The sequence below is a fragment of the Mizuhopecten yessoensis genome, unplaced genomic scaffold (genome assembly GCF_002113885.1).
Source record: "Mizuhopecten yessoensis strain PY_sf001 unplaced genomic scaffold, ASM211388v2 scaffold7939, whole genome shotgun sequence".
Taxonomy (NCBI): domain Eukaryota; kingdom Metazoa; phylum Mollusca; class Bivalvia; order Pectinida; family Pectinidae; genus Mizuhopecten; species Mizuhopecten yessoensis.
Genome location: NW_018407298.1, coordinates 272,789 through 292,340, shown reverse-complemented (window position 1 = coordinate 292,340; position 19,552 = coordinate 272,789). Strand labels below are relative to the sequence as shown.

The 19,552-nt window shown below is 37.2% G+C and overlaps 1 protein-coding gene across 4 annotated transcripts in view; it reads left to right on the top strand.

Annotated features, from left to right (window-relative positions):
• The window catches only part of LOC110454603 (radical S-adenosyl methionine domain-containing protein 1, mitochondrial-like), a 39,794-nt gene extending 29,644 nt beyond the window's left edge, over nucleotides 1-10,150 (top strand). For all 4 annotated transcript variants that reach the window (XM_021504210.1, XM_021504207.1, XM_021504208.1 and 1 more), the window contains exon 16: nucleotides 9,498-10,150. In XM_021504210.1, the coding sequence (XP_021359885.1) occupies nucleotides 9,498-9,675 (178 nt within the window). In that variant the 3' untranslated portion in view covers nucleotides 9,676-10,150. The remainder of the gene's footprint in view (nucleotides 1-9,497) is intronic.
• Nucleotides 10,151-19,552: the final 9,402 nt, after the last annotated feature.

Sequence of the window (19,552 nt, the reverse complement as noted above, 5' to 3'; positions counted from 1 at the left end):
TTCTTCTCAATAACCAAAAGGCCCAGGGTACTGATATTGGGCCTGTAGCATGCTGCGATGAAGGGCTACCAAGTTTGTTCAAATGAATGACCTTGACCCATTTTCAATGTCACTGGGGTCAGATGTCTTAAAATCTTTAAACAACTTCTTCTCAATAACCATAAGGGCCAGGGTACTGAAATTCGGCCTGTAACATGCTGGGATGAAGGACTACCTGGGATGAAGGACTAACAAGTTTGTTCAAATAAATGACCTTGACCAAATTTCAAGGTCACTGGGGACAAATGTCGTAAAATCTTCAAATGCTTGGATGAAGGACTACCTGGGATGAAGGACTACCGGGCTACCAAGTTTGTTCAAATGAATGACCTTGACCAACTTTCAAGGTCACTGGGGTCAAATGTCGTAAAATCTTCAAATGCTTGGATGAAGGACTACCATGTTTTTTCAAATGAATGACCTTCATCCACTTTCAACCTAATGGCCTTGTTCAACAATCAAGGTCACAGGCGTCATATGTTTAAATCTTTTAATAGGTTCTTATGAAATCTTAAGATTACAAGTGTTAAATAACAGGTGAGCGATGCAGGCCCATTGGGCCTCTTGTTAGTCTGTAGCTTGATGATGTGCAATTATTTTTATGGCTGTAAATTACATAAATATGAACCTTTATTCAATTGCAAGTGTGACGCAGTTAAATGTGTTAAAAACACTTTCTGAAGGAAATTTGTGTCGTGAGTGAGACTATGAATTGATCTAGAAGGGCTATAAAGTACAATATATATTCAAATGAATGACATTGATGTTTTTTCTAGCTTATAGAAGTCAAATGTGTTAAATACATTAAACAATTTCTACTATGATCCGCATGGCATAGAGTAGGGATATTTGAGTAGAAATAAATCTGGTTTGAAAGGTTTGAATGTGGGCTTGACATTATGTCACTCAATGCAATGCTTACCAACCAGATATCACATAGTCAGTAAAACATGACTAATAAAGCAAGTGATAAAGACCTCGGGAACCTTTAAACTGTAGAGTTGGCTATGTCACACATACCTTTGTGGCTATTTACGTACACTGATTGTATATGTGTATAACCTGATACCTGAAAAGTCTACCTGAGAACAGCTAGGCGTATAAAAGTTTCTTCCGGTATTTCATAAGAATACCAGGAATTTGTCACTCAGATGACCTAGCACTCCCACTCTATACCTGGGGAAAATATATAAATATAAAAAACAAATGACAAGAGTTTCTTAGTACCTGTCTAGTGCTATATTTATATATATATATGAGGTAACAGTTACACAGTAGTGGTTTAAAGTTGTGATTTGGTATTCAAGTAATACAGAGTTCTGGTTCAGACTTATTATCTGGTATACAGCTCATACACAGTTCTGGTTCAGACATGTAGTCTGGAATACAGGTCATACACAGTTCTGGTTCAGACTTATTGTCTGGTATACAGCTCATACACAGTTCTGGTTCAGACTTAGTGTCTTGTATACAGGTTATACACAGAACTGGTTCAGACTTATTGTCTGGTATACAGCTCATACACAGTACTGTTTCAGACATGTAGTCTGGAAAACAGGTCATACACAGTTCTGGTTAAGACTTTTTGTCTGGTATAAAGGTCATACATAGTACGGGTTCAGCCATGTAGTCCAAAATACAGGTCATACACAGTTCTGGTTCAGATTTATTGTCTGGTATACAAGTCATATACAGTACTGGTTGAGACTTGTAGTCTGGAAAACAGGTCATACACAGTACTGGTTCAGAATTATTATCTGTATACAGGTCATACACAGTACTGGTTCAGACTTAGTGTCTTGTATACAGGTTATACACAGAACTGGTTCAGATTCATAGTCTGGTATACCGGTCATATACAGTACTGGTTCAGACTTATTGTCTGGTATACAGGTTATACAAGTACTGGTTCAGACTTATTGTCTGGTTTACAGGTCATATACAATACTGGTTCAGACTTATTGTCTGGTATACAGGTCATATACAATACTGGTTCAGACTTATTGTCTGGTTTACAGGTCATATACAATACTGGTTCAGACTTAATGTCTGGTATACAGTTTATACACAGTACTGGTTCAGATACAGTACTGGTTTAGATTCATAGTCTGGCATACAGGTCATATACAGTACTGGTTCAGACTTATTGTCTGGTATACAGCTCATACACAGTACTGGTTCAGATTCATAGTTTGGTATACAGGTCATACACAGTACTGGTTCAGATTCATAGTTTGGTATACATGTCATATACAGTACCGGTTCAGACTTGTAATCTGGAAAACAGTTCATACACAGTACTGGTTCAGACTTAGTGTCTGGTATACAGGTTATACACAGTTTTGGTTCAGATTCATAATCTGGCATACAGGTCATACACAGTTCTGGTTCAGACTTATTGTCTGGTATACAGGTCATACACAGTACTGGTTCATATTCATATTGTGGCATACAGGTCATATACAGTGCAGGTTCAGATTCATAGTCTGGTATACAGGTCATATACAGTACTGGTTCAGATTCATAGTTTGGTATACAGGTTATATACAGTACTGGTTCAGATTCATAGTTTGGTATACAGGTCATACACAGTACTGGTTCAGATTCATAGTTTGGTATACATGTCATATACAGTACCGGTTCAGACTTGTAATCTGGAAAACAGTTCATACACAGTACTGGTTCAGACTTAGTGTCTGGTATACAGGTTATACACAGTTTTGGTTCAGATTCATAATCTGGCATACAGGTCATACACAGTTCTGGTTCAGACTTATTGTCTGGTATACAGGTCATACACAGTACTGGTTCATATTCATATTGTGGCATACAGGTCATATACAGTGCAGGTTCAGATTCATAGTCTGGTATACAGGTCATATACAGTACTGGTTCAGATTCATAGTTTGGTATACAGGTTATATACAGTACTGGTTCAGATTCATAGTTTGGTATACAGGTCATACACAGTACTGGTTCAGATTCATAGTTTGGTATACAGGTCATACACAGTACTGGTTCAGATTCATAGTTTGGCATACAGGTTATACACAGTACTGGTTCAGATTCATAGTTTGGTATACAGGTCATACACAGTACAGGTTCAGAGTTATTGTCTGGTGTACAGGTCATATACAGTACTGGTTCAGACTTGTAATCTGGAAAACAGGTCATACACAGTACTGGTTCAGACTTAGTGTCTGGTATACAGGTTAAACACAGTTCTGGTTCAGATTCATAGTCTGGTGTACAGGTCATATACAGTACTGGTTCAGACTTATTGTCTGGTATACAGGTTATAAACAGTTCTGGTTCAGATTCATAGTCTGGTGTACAGGTCATATACAGTACTGGTTCAGACTTATTGTCTGGTATACAGGTTATAAACAGTTCTGGTTCCGATTCATAGTCTGGTATACAGGTCATATACAGTACTGCTTCAGACTTATTGTCTGGTATAAAGGTTATACAAGTACAGGTTCAGAGTTATTGTCTGGTTTACAGGTCATATACAATACTGGTTCAGACTTATTGTCGGTTATACAGGTCATACACAGTACTGGTTCAGACTTAGTGTCTGGTATACAGGTCTTATACAGTGCTGGCTCAGATTCATAGTCTAGTATACAGGTCATATACAGTACTGCTTCAGACTTATTGTCTGGTATAAAGGTTATACAAGTACAGGTTCAGACTTATTGTCTGGTTTACAGGTCATATACAATACTGGTTCAGACTTATTGTCTGGTATACAGGTTATAAACAGTACTGGTTAAGATTCATAGTCAGGCATACAGGTCATATACAGTACTGGTTCAGATTCATAGTTTGTTATACAGGTCTTATACAGTACTGGTTCAGACGTATTATCTGGTATACAGGTTATACACAGTTCTGGTTCAGACTTGTTGTCTGGTATACAGGTTATACACAGATCTGGTTTAGATTCATAGTCTGGTATACAGGTCATATGTAGTACTGGTTCAGACTTATTGTCTGGTATACAGGTCATATATAGTACTGGTTCAGACTTATTGTCTAGTATACAGGTTATACACAGTATTGGTTCAGATTCATAGACTGGCATACAGGTCATATACAGTGCTGGTTCAGATTCATAGTCTGGTATACAGGTCATATGTAGTACTGGTTCAGACTTATTGTCTGGTATACAGGTCATACACAGTACTAGTTCAGACTTAATGTCTTGTATACAGGTTATACACAGAACTGGTTCAGATTCATAGTCTGGCATACAGGTCATATACAGTGCTTGTTTAGATTCATAGTCTGGCATACTGGTCATATACAGTACTGGTTCAGATTCATAGTTTGGTATACAGGTCATATACAGAACTGGTTCAGACTTATTGCATGGTATATGGGTGATACACAGTTCTGGTTCAGACTTATTGTATGGTATACAGGTTATACACAGTACTGGTTCAGATTCATAGTTTGGTATACAGGTCATATACAGAACTGGTTCAGACTTATTGCATGGTATATGGGTGATACACAGTTCTGGTTCAGACTTATTGTATGGTATACAGGTTATACACAGTACTGGTTCAGATACAGTACTGGTTTAGACTTATTGTCTGGTATACAGGTTATACACAGTTCTGGTTCAGATTCATAATCTGGTTTACAGGTCATATACAGTACTGGTTCAGACGTATTGTCTTGCATACAGGTCATACACAGTACTGTTTCAGACTTATTGTCTGTTATACAGGTCATATACAGTACTGTTTCAGATTCATAATCTGGTATACAGGTCATATACATTTATTGAAGTACTGCTTCAGACTTATTGTCTGGTATACAGGTTATTCAAGTACTGGTTCAGAGTTATTGTCTGGTTTACAGGTCATATACAATACTGGTTCAGACTTATTGTCTGGTATACAGGTTAAACACAGTACTGGTTCAGACGTATTGTCTGGTATACAGGTTATACACAGTACTGGTTCAGATTCATAGACTGGCATACAGGTCATATACAGTACTGGTTCAGATTCATAGTCTGGTATACAGGTCATATACAGTACTGGTTCAGACTTTTTGTCTGGTATACAGGATATACACAGTTCTTGTTCAGACTTATTGTCTGGTATACAGGTTTTACTACACAGTACTGGTTCAGATACAGTACTGGTTTAGACTTATTGTCTGGTATACAGGTTATACACAGTTCTGGTTCAGATTCATAGTCTGGTATACAGGTCATATACAGTACTGGTTCAGACTTATTGTCTGGTATACAGGTTATACACAGTTCTGGTTCAGATTCATAATCTGGTTTACAGGTCATATACAGTACTGGTTCAGACTTATTGTCTGGTATACAGGTTATACACAGTTCTTGTTCAGACTTATTGTCTGGTGTACAGGTTATACACAGTACTGGTTCAGATACAGTACTGGTTTAGACTTATTGTCTGGTATACAGGATATACACAGTTCTGGTTCAGTCTTATTGTATGGTATACAGGTTATACACAGTACTCATTCAGATTCATAGACTGGCATACAGGTCATATACAGTACTGGTTCAGACTTATTGTCTGGTATACAGGTTATACACAGTTCTGGTTCAGTCTTATTGTCTGGTATACAGGTTATACACAGTACTCATTCAGATTCATAGACTGGCATACAGGTCATATACAGGATTGGTTCAGATTCATAGTCTGGTATACAGGTCATATACAGTACTGGTTCATACTTATTGCCTGGTATACAGGTTATACACAGTTCTTGTTCAGACTTATTGTCTGGTATGCAGGTTATACACAGTTCTGGTTCAGACTTATTGTCTGGTATACAGTTTATACACAGTACTGGTTCAGATACAGTACTGGTTCAGATTCATAGTCTGGCATACAGGTCATATACAGTACTGGTTCAGATTCATAGTCTGGTATACAGGTCATATACAGTACTGGTTCAGACTGTTTGTCTGGGATACAGGTTATACACAGTTCTTTTTCAGACTTATTGTCTGGTATGCAGGTCATGCACAGTTCTTGTTCAGACTTGTAATCTGAAATACAAGGTAATACACAGTAGTGTGTGTTATAATACATGGGTTCTCTTGTCTAGATACTTTATATGAAGATATGTTCATATATCTTACATTCAGTCACACAGGTCCAACAGTTATTTCCAAGAATACATCAGCCACACCCGCGACAGGATTACAGACTATCGGCTATTTGTTTGAAGTGTACAATATCTATAGTTTTGTTTCCTGGAATACTTGGTAAAGTGAGTCATATCCGTTTTCTCCACCATTGAAATTCATGAAAGAATTTTTAATATATACAAAGAAAACAACAATCAAGGTTGAATTTTTGTTTACATTTTTTTTCGTTACACATGTCAGTTGATTAATGAATTCACTTAAACTTGTGAGTGTGACCTGTTAGATCTACACTTGTAGTTGTGACTGTGACCTGTTAGATCTACACGTGTAGTTATGACTGTGACCTGTTAGATCTACACGTGTAGTTGTGCCTGTGACCTGTTAGATCTACACTTGGGGTTGTGACTGTGACCTGTTAGATCTGCACATGTAGTTGTGACTGTGACCTGTTAGTTCTACACTTGTAGTTGTGACTGTGACCTGTTATATCTACACTTGTAGTTGTGAGTGTGACCTGTTAGATCTACACGTGTAGTTGTGAGTGTGACCTGTTAGATCTACACGTGTAGTTATGACTGTGACCTGTTAGATCTACACGTGTAGTTATGACTGTGACCTGTTAGATCTACACGTGTAGTTGTGATTGTGACCTGTTAGATCTACACGTGTAGTTGTGCCTGTGACCTGTTAGATCTACACTTGGGGTTGTGACTGTGACCTGTTAGATCTGCACATGTAGTTGTGACTGTGACCTGTTAGATATACACGTGTAGTTATGACTGTGACCTGTTAGATCTACACCTGTAGTTGTGACTGTGACCTGTTTAATCTACCCTCGTAGCTGTGACTGTGACCTGTTAGATCTACCCTTGTAGTTGTGACTGTGACCTGTTATATCTACATTTGTGGTTGTGACTGTGACCTGTTAGATCTGCACATGTAGTTGTGACTGTGACCTGTTAGACCTACACTTGTGGTTGTGACTGTGACCTGTTAGATCTACCCTTGTAGTTGTGACTGTGACCTGTTAGATCTACACGTGTAGTTGTGACTGTGACCTGTTAGATCTACACTTGTGGTTGTGACTGTGACCTGTTAGATCTACACTTGTAGTTGTGAGTGTGACCTGTTAGATCTACACGTGTAGTTGTGACTGTGACCTGTTATATCTACACTTGTAGTTGTGAGTGTGACCTGTTAAATCTACACTTGTAGTTGTAGGGGGGACCTGTTAGAGGTACACTTGGAGTTGTGACTGTGACCTGTCAGATCTGCACTTGTAGATGTGACTGTGACCTGTTAGATCTAAACTTGTAGTTGTGACTGTGGCCTGTTAGATCTACACGTGTAGTTATGAGTGTGACCTGTTAGATCTACGCCTGTAGTTGGGACTGTGACCTGTTAGATCTACACTTGTAGTTGTGACTGTGACCTGTAAGATCTACACGTGTAGTTGTGACTGTGACCTGTTAGATCTACACGTGTAGTTATGATTGTGACCTGTTAGATCTACGCCTGTAGTTGGGAATATGACCTGTAAGATCTACACTTGTAGTTGTGACTGTCACCTGTTAAATATACACCTGTAGTTGTAACTGTGACCTGTTAGATCTACCCCTGTAGTTGTGACTGTGACCTGTTAAATCTAAATTTGGAGTTGTGACTGTGACCTGTTAGATCTAAATTTGTAGTTTTGACTGTGACCTGTTAAATCTACATTTGTAGGTGTGACTGTGACCTGTTAGATCTCCCTGTCTGTGATTTCATGGGAATAAGATATTGTCTTGTGACCTGTTAGATCTACACCTGTAGTTGTGACTGTGACCTGTTAAATCTACACCTGTAGTTGTGACTGTGACCTGTTAGATCTCCACTTGTAGTTGTGACTGTGACCTGTTATATCTACATTTGTGGTTGTGACTGTGACCTGTTAAATATACACTTGTAGTTGTGACTGTGACCTGTTAGATCTTCACTTGTAGTTGTGACTGTGACCTGTTATATCTACATTTGTGGTTGTGACTGTGACCTGTTAAATCTACACCTGTAGTTGTGACTGTGACCTGTTAGATCTAAACTTGTAGTTGTGACTGTGACCTGTTATATATACACCTGTAGTTGTGACTGTGACCTGTTAAATATACACTTGTAGTTGTGACTGTGACCTGTTATATATACACCTGTAGTTGTGACTGTGACCTGTTAAATCTAAATTTGTAGTTGTGACTGTGACCTGTTATATCTACATTTGTGGTTGTGACTGTGACCTGTTAGATCTACCCCTGTAGTTGTGACTGTGACCTGTTAAATCTAAATTTGTAGTTGTGACTGTGACCTGTTAAACCTACATTTGTAGTTGTGACTGTGACCTGTTAAATCTACACCTGTAGTTGTGACTGTGACCTGTTAAATATACACTTGTAGTTGTGACTGTGACCTGTAAGATCTACACGTGTAGTTGTGACTGTGCCCTGTTAGATCTACACGTGTAGTTGTGACTGTGACCTGTTAGATCTAAACTTGTAGTTGTGACTGTGACCTGTTAGATCTAAACTTGTAGTTGTGACTGTGACCTGTTAAATATACACTTGTAGTTGTGACTGTGACCTGTTATATATACACCTGTAGTTGTGACTGTGACCTGTTAAATATACACCTGTAGTTGTAACTGTGACCTGCTAGATCTACACCTGTAGTTGTGACTGTGACCTGTTAGATCTACTCGTGTAGTTATGATTGTGACCTGTTAGATCTACACTTGTAGTTGAGACTGTGACCTGTTATATCTACATTTGTGGTTGTGACTGTGACCTGTTAGATCTACGCCTGTAGTTGGGAATGTGGCCTGTAAGATCTACACTTGTAGTTGTGACTGTCACCTGTTAAATATACACCTGTAGTTGTGACTGTGACCTGTTAAATCTACATTTGTAGTTGTGACTGTGACCTGTTAGATCTCCCTGTCTGTGATTTCATGGGAATAAGATATTGTCTCTGAACCAAGAAATAATCCAATTTCAAAACTAATAGCAGTAGTTTATCAGTTCAGGATGGTTGGAGAGCAAGATATTGGGATGTTCCGGTCATAACTCATTGCCAGACAATTGAAGTTTGATGACCACAGTTAAGATGTCTAGTTCATCACACCAAGTCATGTGAACAATTGTATCAGGGAAAATACTGTTCCTGATCTTGTGATTAAATGCATTAAGCACTTGTAAATAACTAATGTATATGTGATATGTCATAATATTTCAATATTTATTGGCACAACTGGAATTTTGTATTCCCTCTTTTGTTATTATAGAGGCCTGAGGACCACAAGAAAGGGAATGCCCTTATTGGATGCAATGTTACCAGATCTTATTCTTGCCATTGAGACTAAATTTCACAATTTTTCAACCAATCAGATACAAGATAATTGTTACAGAGACTGTGATAAAGGAGACCAAGATATGTCTGTAGGTAAAAACAATTCAAGATAACACCTTGTCCAGCATGATATGAAGATAATTGGATAAGTGATATGGTTCTTGCATGAAATATCATAATACTTCCAACTTTTATGTGAAAATAAACGTACATACATGTGCTTCAATCTTACTACTGTCTAGTTATCTAACAAGATGTCAGGACAGGACCAAGCATGTGTCGTTTTATAGAACAAGTGTTGGAAACATCACTGGAGTATTGAATTCAAAGAGAAATTCAGGGTTTTATATCTCGGCAAACAAGCCTGACATAGTTTTTCAGACAACCTCAAAGATTACCTGATAAATTTTGGTACATGTCAGAGAGTACATGTCATTAATGGCACATGTCATTAAATTGCATGTAAATTATATGTAGATCACGTATTGATATGTGTCATAGATTCAATATATGTACATGTTATATACGCCACACACAAATAGTTGTTTGGTAATGCATATTTATTTACAGGATTTCCAAAGAATGTAATAAAAGGTTATTACTTAAATACTTTGTTTGTTTGTTATTCCTACTCGGTTAGCCTCACACACACACTTCAAGGATTGATTACACAACAGAGAGAAATATATAGTAACCTTGAAACCTAGATATTTTATAAAATGTTTGTACAGTAGGTGTGAAATATTTCAGGCATCTCAAAAAGGCTTTTGTTGATATTGGACCAATACTCAAGTAAAAATATCAAGTAATTTTAGTAGGTCTAGACCATGGCTTACAGCTGTAGGTCTCATCAGAGGAATAGACAACTTGTTTATATTAATTAATTAAATTCAGCAATTTTTAGCTCACCTGGTCTGAAGGACCATGGTGAGCTTATGCCATACCAAAGCGTCCATCGTCCGCCAATTTTTCCTTTCAAACGCTACTAGTCTTGAACGGCCAAGTAGATTTTGACTAAATTTGGTCTCAAGCATCCTTAGGCCAAGGAGGCTCAATTTGGATAAACGGTGGGTGTGCCCCCCTGGGGATAGAGGAAAGGGGCCGAATAGGGGAAATAGAGGTAAAACTTTTAAAATCCTTCTTCTACAGTAGAGATTAACAGATTTTATCCTTAATTAGTCTGGAGAATCCTTGGGCCAAGGGGACTCAATTTTGTATAAACAGTGAGTGTGGCCCCCCTAAGGGTAGAGGAGCAGGGCTGAATATGGGAAATAAAGGTAAAACCTTTAAAATCCATCTTCTACCATAGGGATGAAGGGATTATATCCCAATTTTGTCTGGAGCATCCTTAGGACAAGGGGACTTAATTTTGTATAAACGATGGGTGTGGCCCCAGAGGGGCAGAGGGGCGTCAGGCAAAATAGGGGAAATAGAGGTAAAACCTTTAAAATCCTTCTTCTACAGAAGGGATTAAGAGTTTTTAACCTTAAAATAGTTTGGAGCATCCTTGAACAAGGGGACTCAATTTTGTGTAAATGGTGGGTGCAGAGGGATGGGGCGGAATAGGGGAAATAGAGGTAAAACCTATAAAATCCTTCTACCATAGGGATAAAGGGATTTCATCCCAAATTGGTCTGGNTTGTCCAAATTTAATATGAAGCACCCTTTGATGATGGGGAAACATTGTATAAACAGTTGGCCTTACCCCCTGGGGGCAGAGAGGCGGCCCCAATAAGGGATATACAGGAATAACTTTTAACATCATTTTCCTTCCGTTGGGATGAAGGTATTTTGAATAAATTTGAACAGAAGCATCCTATGGGGAAGGGAAATCAATTTTGTATAAATGGTGGGTCTGACCCCCCACAGGCCTAAGGGGTCCATTCCAATAGGGGTAATTTAGCAAATTCTTTAAAATTCTTCTCCTTCTGTAGGAATGACAGGATTTTGTCCAAATTTGATCTTAAGCATCCTTGGGTTAAGGGGAACTAATTTTGTATCAATGGTGGGTCTGACCACCCTGGGGGCAGAGGGGCGTGGCCCAATAATAAAAACATAGCAAATTCTTCAAAATCCTCCTTTTTCTGTAGGAATGACAGGGTTTTGTCCAATTGCATATAAATATAACCCCTGACTACCCATGTAATACATGTACAGCAACATCTGGCTGTTTCATCTTCAAATTTGCTAACATCTCCAGGTGAGCCCTCTGGGCCTCTTATTGTGTAGATTACATGCAGGTTCCCTCAGGGGAGATTATTGGGACCATTGTATACAAAAAAAGAATATGAGAATTAGCTTTAAATCTGTAAAGGTTTGCTATATGTTATTGATACTGCAAAATCGTTTTGAGGTTTAAATCTGAATATCATTTCTGATAAGTTATCGGACAGGGGAATCCTTTCATTGTCAGCAAAGTACAACTCATAAAGCATGCGCATGAGCAACATCCCATCTATACACATCGTCAATGAACGGTACCACTAAAGGGAGTCAACTCTTATTGAAACTTGCCTACATTCATACTTGTTAGACAATACCTTGCTTTGGCATGTGGGGGGAATCTGGATGTAATCTGTTTGGTCCTAGAACAAAATTACAGAACTTCTAGCTTAATACCAATTATGGCCAGATCCTGTGTAATGCATAGGAGAGATTTCTCTCTGATGGGTCAATTGTTTATTGTTTTTGGAAAGAATTCAAATAACTTACAAAATATATTATCATCTAATGATCCGAAACTTTTGCATGATATAGGTCTCTTCATGAAAACCTTTTTTAACTGAAGGTGGGTTTCATTTGTAAGAAAACTACAAATACTAAAAATTTAGTTAAGGCTGTGAGGTTTATTAATACTTTTATCACAGAAAGTTATTTTTCAAAAGATCCAAAGTTATTTTTTAAAAGATCCAAAAGTCGTACAGCTTAATAATGTTTTAAATATATTTTTGTGGAAGATGCCCTAAATCTATAAAGCAATGTTTTATAAGAAATGTATCAAGATGTAGACAGTTTGGTTTCTGTGTCCCTTAATGTATGAAAGGTGCTGAATCTCTGGAATTCACTTACCAACAGTATAAAACATATTGAGAACAGAGGTAGCTACACAATCCGATTTGGCTATTGTTATAGCTAGTTCTATAAACAGCATCAATCACTAGGGTCCGTGCGACTTCAAGAAAAAACTTCTTGTGTCTTCTTTTTGGAAGCTAAGCATTCGCATTCCCCCAAACTGATACTATTCTATCAAAATTAGATGTCTGGTCGTGGAATTAGCCATCCTCGATATCCAGGAGTTACGCTCACTTTCGATCTCCACACCCCTGGAATATGTCAAAGCAAAATTGAAGGCTCAGTGTGCGCCACCTTGTTGATGAGACAAGAAAACTAGTTCGATCCTTTGATATACATCAAAAGAATCTCGCGGTCACGTAACGTCGGGCGTCTCTCCTTTGTAATCTTCAAAGAACAGGTATCATCCTAGCGATTGGTCAGGTTTTTTTTACCTGAGACCAATCAAACAGCTATCTTCGTGCCTTCAATTTTGCTATGACATATTCCAGGGGTGCAGAGAGCGAAAGCGAGTATAAATTAAGCGGGAAATTTTCTGCTATGTTCGATATACATGTAGGACTTTTACAAGGGGAGGCTTTATCGCTCATGTTGTTTTCTTTATTTGTTAAAGGGACATCACGTGAAAAGGCGTTTTTTTTTAATGAATGTATGTATTGTATGCACTTCCACTTATGTTACCTCGCTATCCCCATATTCATAGTCCGTTTCAAATGTCCAGTTTGACCACTTGAATTGTTCGGAAAAGCCCTGCTAAAAATAGCGCCGATAACGTCACCTGGCTAGGCAGTAAACACAAGTGGTGCGAGCGAGATGAAACGGTTTCCAAAGGGGCCCCCTGAGAGGGGCCGTCAGGCAACTGCAACTTCTTACCGCACTATGAAACCAAGTTATAAGATTTCTAAGTCGGTACTCAAACTTATTGAACATTAATTATTCATCATTGAAGTTAATTGCACACTTGCCAATATTCAGAATTTAAATTTATTTAGCTTTAAACNTCTCAAACTTATTGAACAGTAATTATTCATCATTGAAGTTAATTGCACACTTGCCAATATTCAGAATTTAAATTTATTTAGCTTTAAACATAAATCTGTTGCCAATACAATTTAACAAGGGATGGGGCACAAGTTTTAACAATTTATCACAGCCTTCTCCCGTCATACATTTACAATTAAATGTCAACAAGATAATAGGCAAAAACATCAAGTAGATATATTTAAATATATATTGAATTTAGTACCGGAATGAGGCCGGTACAGATGGTACGGGGCTAAACACCTTCCCTACACCAAGGGACATCACAACAGTTTTCCCCTTGGAGGGCCTCATGGAAAAATCAAACTAACAAGTCACTTATCCCATCCTTTCGCATAAACCACTGTATATTTATAGAAACACAAAGTAAACTCTCTCCAATACATGCCCATTAACATATTAAACTAAGTTCATCTGTGTTCAAACTCAGACAAAGATACCAGCGAGCTTAATAGTTTTAGATATTTTTTTCATAACACAAACAGCGCTAGCATTTCTGTCGATTCCATTTCAGCTTAACCGGCCGCTATCCGGAAGAATACATGCACCGTACTAACTGCTACGGCAGTTATTTTCTCCTTTGAATACTGCCCACCTGCAATAATGATTCCGTAAAGAACTCCTTGCGCTATCTTTTGACCATTTGGCAACTTTTGGTTTCGTAGCTGACACGGTACAACACTTTTCTTTCGCTTACTTCAAACGGTCAGTCATTTTGTTTACAAAGATATAGTGTACTATGCGCATGCGCTAGTAGAGGGAAATCCCTGAACAAAACGTTGGTCAGACAGTTAGAAATACCGATGATTTTCTTAGATTTTATCATTTTTATGAATCTATTTCAGCCAAATCCGATCGTTATTTTCCATAAGGAGTCTCACTTGATATGTTTATGTAGTATTTGAAAAAAAGACAAAAAATAAAGTAACTTCACCGTGATGCCCCTTTAATGATATGGAAAGCGTTCTTATTCATTCTAATTGCCAGAGTTATCAATTACAACTATTAAATCTATTTCTTATAATGTATGCTGATGACACAGTTTTATTTTCAGAAGATATTAACGATCATCAAAATATGTTAGATTGTTTGCAGGATTATACTGAAAAATGGAGCTTAACGGTTAGTAGTGAAAAAAACAAAATAGTTATTTTTAGAAAAAGCAAACGGATATTACCTAATGAAAGTTGGAAATTTAATGAAAGGACCATAGAGGTCGTAGATCAGTTTTGTTATTTAGGATTAGTCTTTAATAATAACGGAAGGTTTACAGTGGCTAAGAATACTTTAGCATCTCAAGGAAGGAAAGCTTAATATCTTTTGAAGAATAGAATAAAGGATTATATGCTAAATACTGAAACTAAGATATCACTATTTGACACATATGTAACATGTATACTTAATTATGGTTGTGAGGTGTGGGGTCATTATCCAGCACCAAAAATTGAAACTGTTCACCTTCTTTTTCTGAAAGAAGTATTGAATATAAAGAAAACCGTTAATAGTTCTATGGTGTATTTTGAAACGGGCAGATATTCATTACATGTACAGCGTAAAATTACAATCATAAAATATTGGTTAAAATTGATAAAAACTAACAATTGTGTTTTAAAATCATGTTATGATGCTTTGCTTGAGTTACATATCTGAAAGCCAAATTGTAAATTAAACTAGATTTATCAAGTTGAAAATGATTTATGTAGAATTGGTTTTAACCATATTTGGATTGCTCAAAATGTACAAAATGAGAGGCAGCTTTTGGAATTGTATTCTCAACGCTTGCATGATATATTCATTCAAGAATTACGTAGGGCATTTGATAAATCTTCCAAATGCGACTTATATAAACATCTTGTTGATAATTTTCAAATTCAATTTTACTTAACAAAGCCCTTAACTTCTAGTATCAAAATAATCATTGAGTAAATATCGCATGCAAGCACACTGACTTAATATTGAGTCAGGACGTTACAATGCCGTCCCAAGAGGCCAAAGAATATGTACTGTCTGTAACAAAAATGAGGTAGAAGATGAGATGCATTTTATACTTCTTTGTCCAGCTTATTCTGAGTTAAGAAATACATATTTAAAACAGATTGAATTATTTTTATGTAAAAATGTCAAAACTTGAAGTAAACTTGGTAAATATTTATTGCATGCAACTGCCCTTGTAGGTCAGTAAAAATCTATATGTTAAATGTGAACCATGAATTATCTTTCGCCATCTTGTAGTTTGTACTTTATTATGAACCATGTGTGATGTAACTGTATAACCTTCCTGCTGTATTGCATTTGGTAAATAAAAAAAACTTGAAACTAACCCCGGGATATCTAGGATGGGAATTAGCATGAGGAATCGTTCTATGACGAGTGATCAAAATTACCCGATGCTGTGATCGAATTTACCCGAATCGTTATTTAGACTCATTTACTTCGTTCAAAGCTGCATATTAAAAAGGGGAGCATCCAAAATGTTGACTTTTGGGAGTTTTAAGACGTTTTCATACAACCATTTGGCATTATCGAATACGGGACCAAAAACTGTCACGTGACCATCCAGAACTAGATATTCATATGCAGTGTAGCAGGAAGCTTGATAACATTACACAAATGTTCAAACTGCGACTTTTGAGAAGTCTTTTAAAATATAGAAATATTTTTATATTTCTTGTCTTCATACAACTTTATTTTTGTATCTCAATTATTTTGGATGCATACTACCCCTACCTAAGTTAGAATGTTGCGTTTCGTTAAGCGAACCATGCTTTGAACGGGACTTGACCACAAAGGCCTGCACAGGTAGAGCAGCCAGCGATTATGTTGGTCGCGCACTGGTGTGACACACCCAGAGGATAAAACAATGCCACAGCTTTCAATTTTGTATCGTATAAGCAGGAAACGTTGGCGGTTTTATCACATGTGTAATGGAACCCTCCCCGTTACCTTTAAGAAAATAGATTATAAATAAACAAACAATTTATAATGATGCATTCCAATGTGTACTCAAGACTAATACAGATCTACATCAGATATTGAACGGATAAAACAAAGATGAAAGATAGACTAGTCTATAACTACATGTTTTGTTTACTTTATCACATATATACTTTTTGTATTTCGATTGATTGGACTGATTAATTTCAACCCAATGTGAAAATAAAAAATAAAAAGGACATCTGTTTCCCCCTCGTGAATGTGATTCTCTAATTTGGTTTATTTATCATGTTTGGAACCACTCAGAATGCGTCCCCTTCCTCCAGCTCCCCGCGTAGGGAGGAGAGGAACGGTCATCAATGACAAAGGGGCGATGTCAGCGGTGCCGCCGACAACCCCTGCCCGCTTCACGCTCAGAAGGGGACGCTCTGACTCGTCATCGTGGTTTACGGTCTGGTCAGTTTTACCTGACATCCCGGCGATACATACTATAGAAATGATCCCTAAAAGTATGATCTTAACACATTATGGCAACAGACCTGTTCTTATTCTGTTTAAAATGTGTACATATCATGAAATGCTGATTAGCATAAAAGAGGTTTTATTTTCTATATTTTATTCCAAACTTTTATTTTAGTTAGGTTGTATTTAATTGATTACTGTCATTTTATATTTTAAGAATTCTAGTGAAATTATCTTGCATATTTTAGTTTGAAATATTGAATAAAATGTCCAATTACCGGATCAGTATTCGTGTCACTTTCTGAGTATTTAAGGGAGGTAACGCTCGCTGACTACTCTCTTGTAGAATGTAATACGCCCACATATATGTACCGAATACGTTCTGACACACGATTTGTCCTAAGCTCGGTAACAAGAACAATTTTAACAAATTTGGACGTGAAGACATTAATTATTTTTTAGTCAAAAACTACAATTTGTGGATTGCATTAACCTGCCTGTAGTTTCCCATATATTATATCCGTTTTCAATTCCAACTCTAGGTATCCTGTAGTTTCCCATATACTATACCGTTTTCATAATAACGCTATCCAATACCGGAACTATTTTGTTTAACTAATATAAAATTGTTGAAAACCTTTGTAACTTCGCGCGATCGTTTGTATCGATCTGAATGTTCAGTAAAGTTCCGTTCTCTTCTGTACTAATATTTAAAAGTCACAGGTAAAATTTGAAGAAGCGAAAGCCAGGCGGTCACCCATCGAAGGTCCATGTTACTTACATATACAACTTAGGTGATCGGACGAGACCTCGGGGACATGAGGATTTAATTGCTATAGTTGGTGTGGACCTATCCTGTTGTGTAGAGAATAAAACACTAAGTGAAAGTTCCACCACAAATATTGGTAGTAACTGTATGTACACCATCACAGGAACTGTTGTCACACATTCGCAGGTCCTTGTGCAGTGTACAACAATCAATTGAGCTTATCAATAACACAAAGAAACAAAAATAGGAAGACATTTTACGTGTCGTAAATTGGCTTAATTCATACATTTTTCATCTCACACGCAAGATAGTACAAAGAATCTAGCGTTGCGTTTAAATTAGACAAAAAAGGCGTTATTTGCTACCGAAACTTTGTAAAGGTCTTTGTTCATCAGTAATTTAACAGGTCTGAAAATAAAACCCGTCATATCATGTGGACATCATTTTAACATGTCAAGATGACATCTTGCCAAGTTAAAGCAATTATAACATTGAGCCTAAGTACATATTCACACAGTAGAACAAACACGCATAGCGCATTCACACATCGCCCTAACATGTACACACACTTGACAAATATCTATTAAGATTTGCAAAATCATTTAAATAAAACTAAACTAAGTCGGTAGTAATACATGATTTCACCTTGAAATAATACATTCCTCATTTTATTCTACACTAAAGATCTAGTAACTGGCAGCATTTCCCCAATCTAAAATCAGTTTGTGTTTGTTACAATCATCAAACTATACCAGCCGTTAATTGGGTATCGAAATAATAATAAAACTACAACTCGCACGCAATATGCCTTTTGAATATTTGTTTATAGAAATAATCATCGGAAAGAAGTTCACCATCCCTCTCGATCCAGCATTCATGCTAACAAATTACATCGACAACATTTATACCAAACTTTTCCATTATAATATAGGCATACAGGAAATGCACAATATATTATTGCACACTCTGTCCTATTGTCCAGTTTGTACACACGTTCGGGAGGTGGTGATAGTGGGCTTCCGGTTTCCGACCCGTTAGGCGTCAACAAAATTATCCTGGAATAGTGAAACCTTTTCCGGTTGATTTGTCGTGATGGGAACTTCGCCAATATATATGTACATATTCTAGTACCATCCTCGTTAAATTTCTCACCCCACCAGCAACTTTTTCGTTAAAATACACAATTCAGACTTGCATGTGGCAACATAGAATGCTCAGATACAAGAGGGTCGAGTAAACCATAGAGAGATGAATGGACATGCAGGCTGGATCATATCAAATATTAATACTCTACTTATACATGTAGTTCAGTTCCAATTTAGTCGTGACCATATTGCTTGTACAATAACAGTAAACTGTACAAAAAATAGTATAGTGTACATGTTGAGATACTGTTCACATCTCTACCTGAAATAGAATTAAATTTTGACATCGAGATTACAATCATATTAAATGTGTTAAAAATTCTTCAAACATGCTACAATATAGCAATGTTGTAGTATGTTGTGTTCATCATAACGCCGTAGCAAACGGACCATCAAATACTACTTGTCATTGGGACCAGGCATTGCATACCTCACTGTGGACTTGGTGTTGAACGTTTGCCCAAGTGAGGAAGGCAATGGGTTCTGTCCCAATGGTGCTTCTTCTCTAATAAACGTTTAGCAGTTAGTATTAAGCTAGTAATCGTAACAATTGGTTAACCCGTTGTC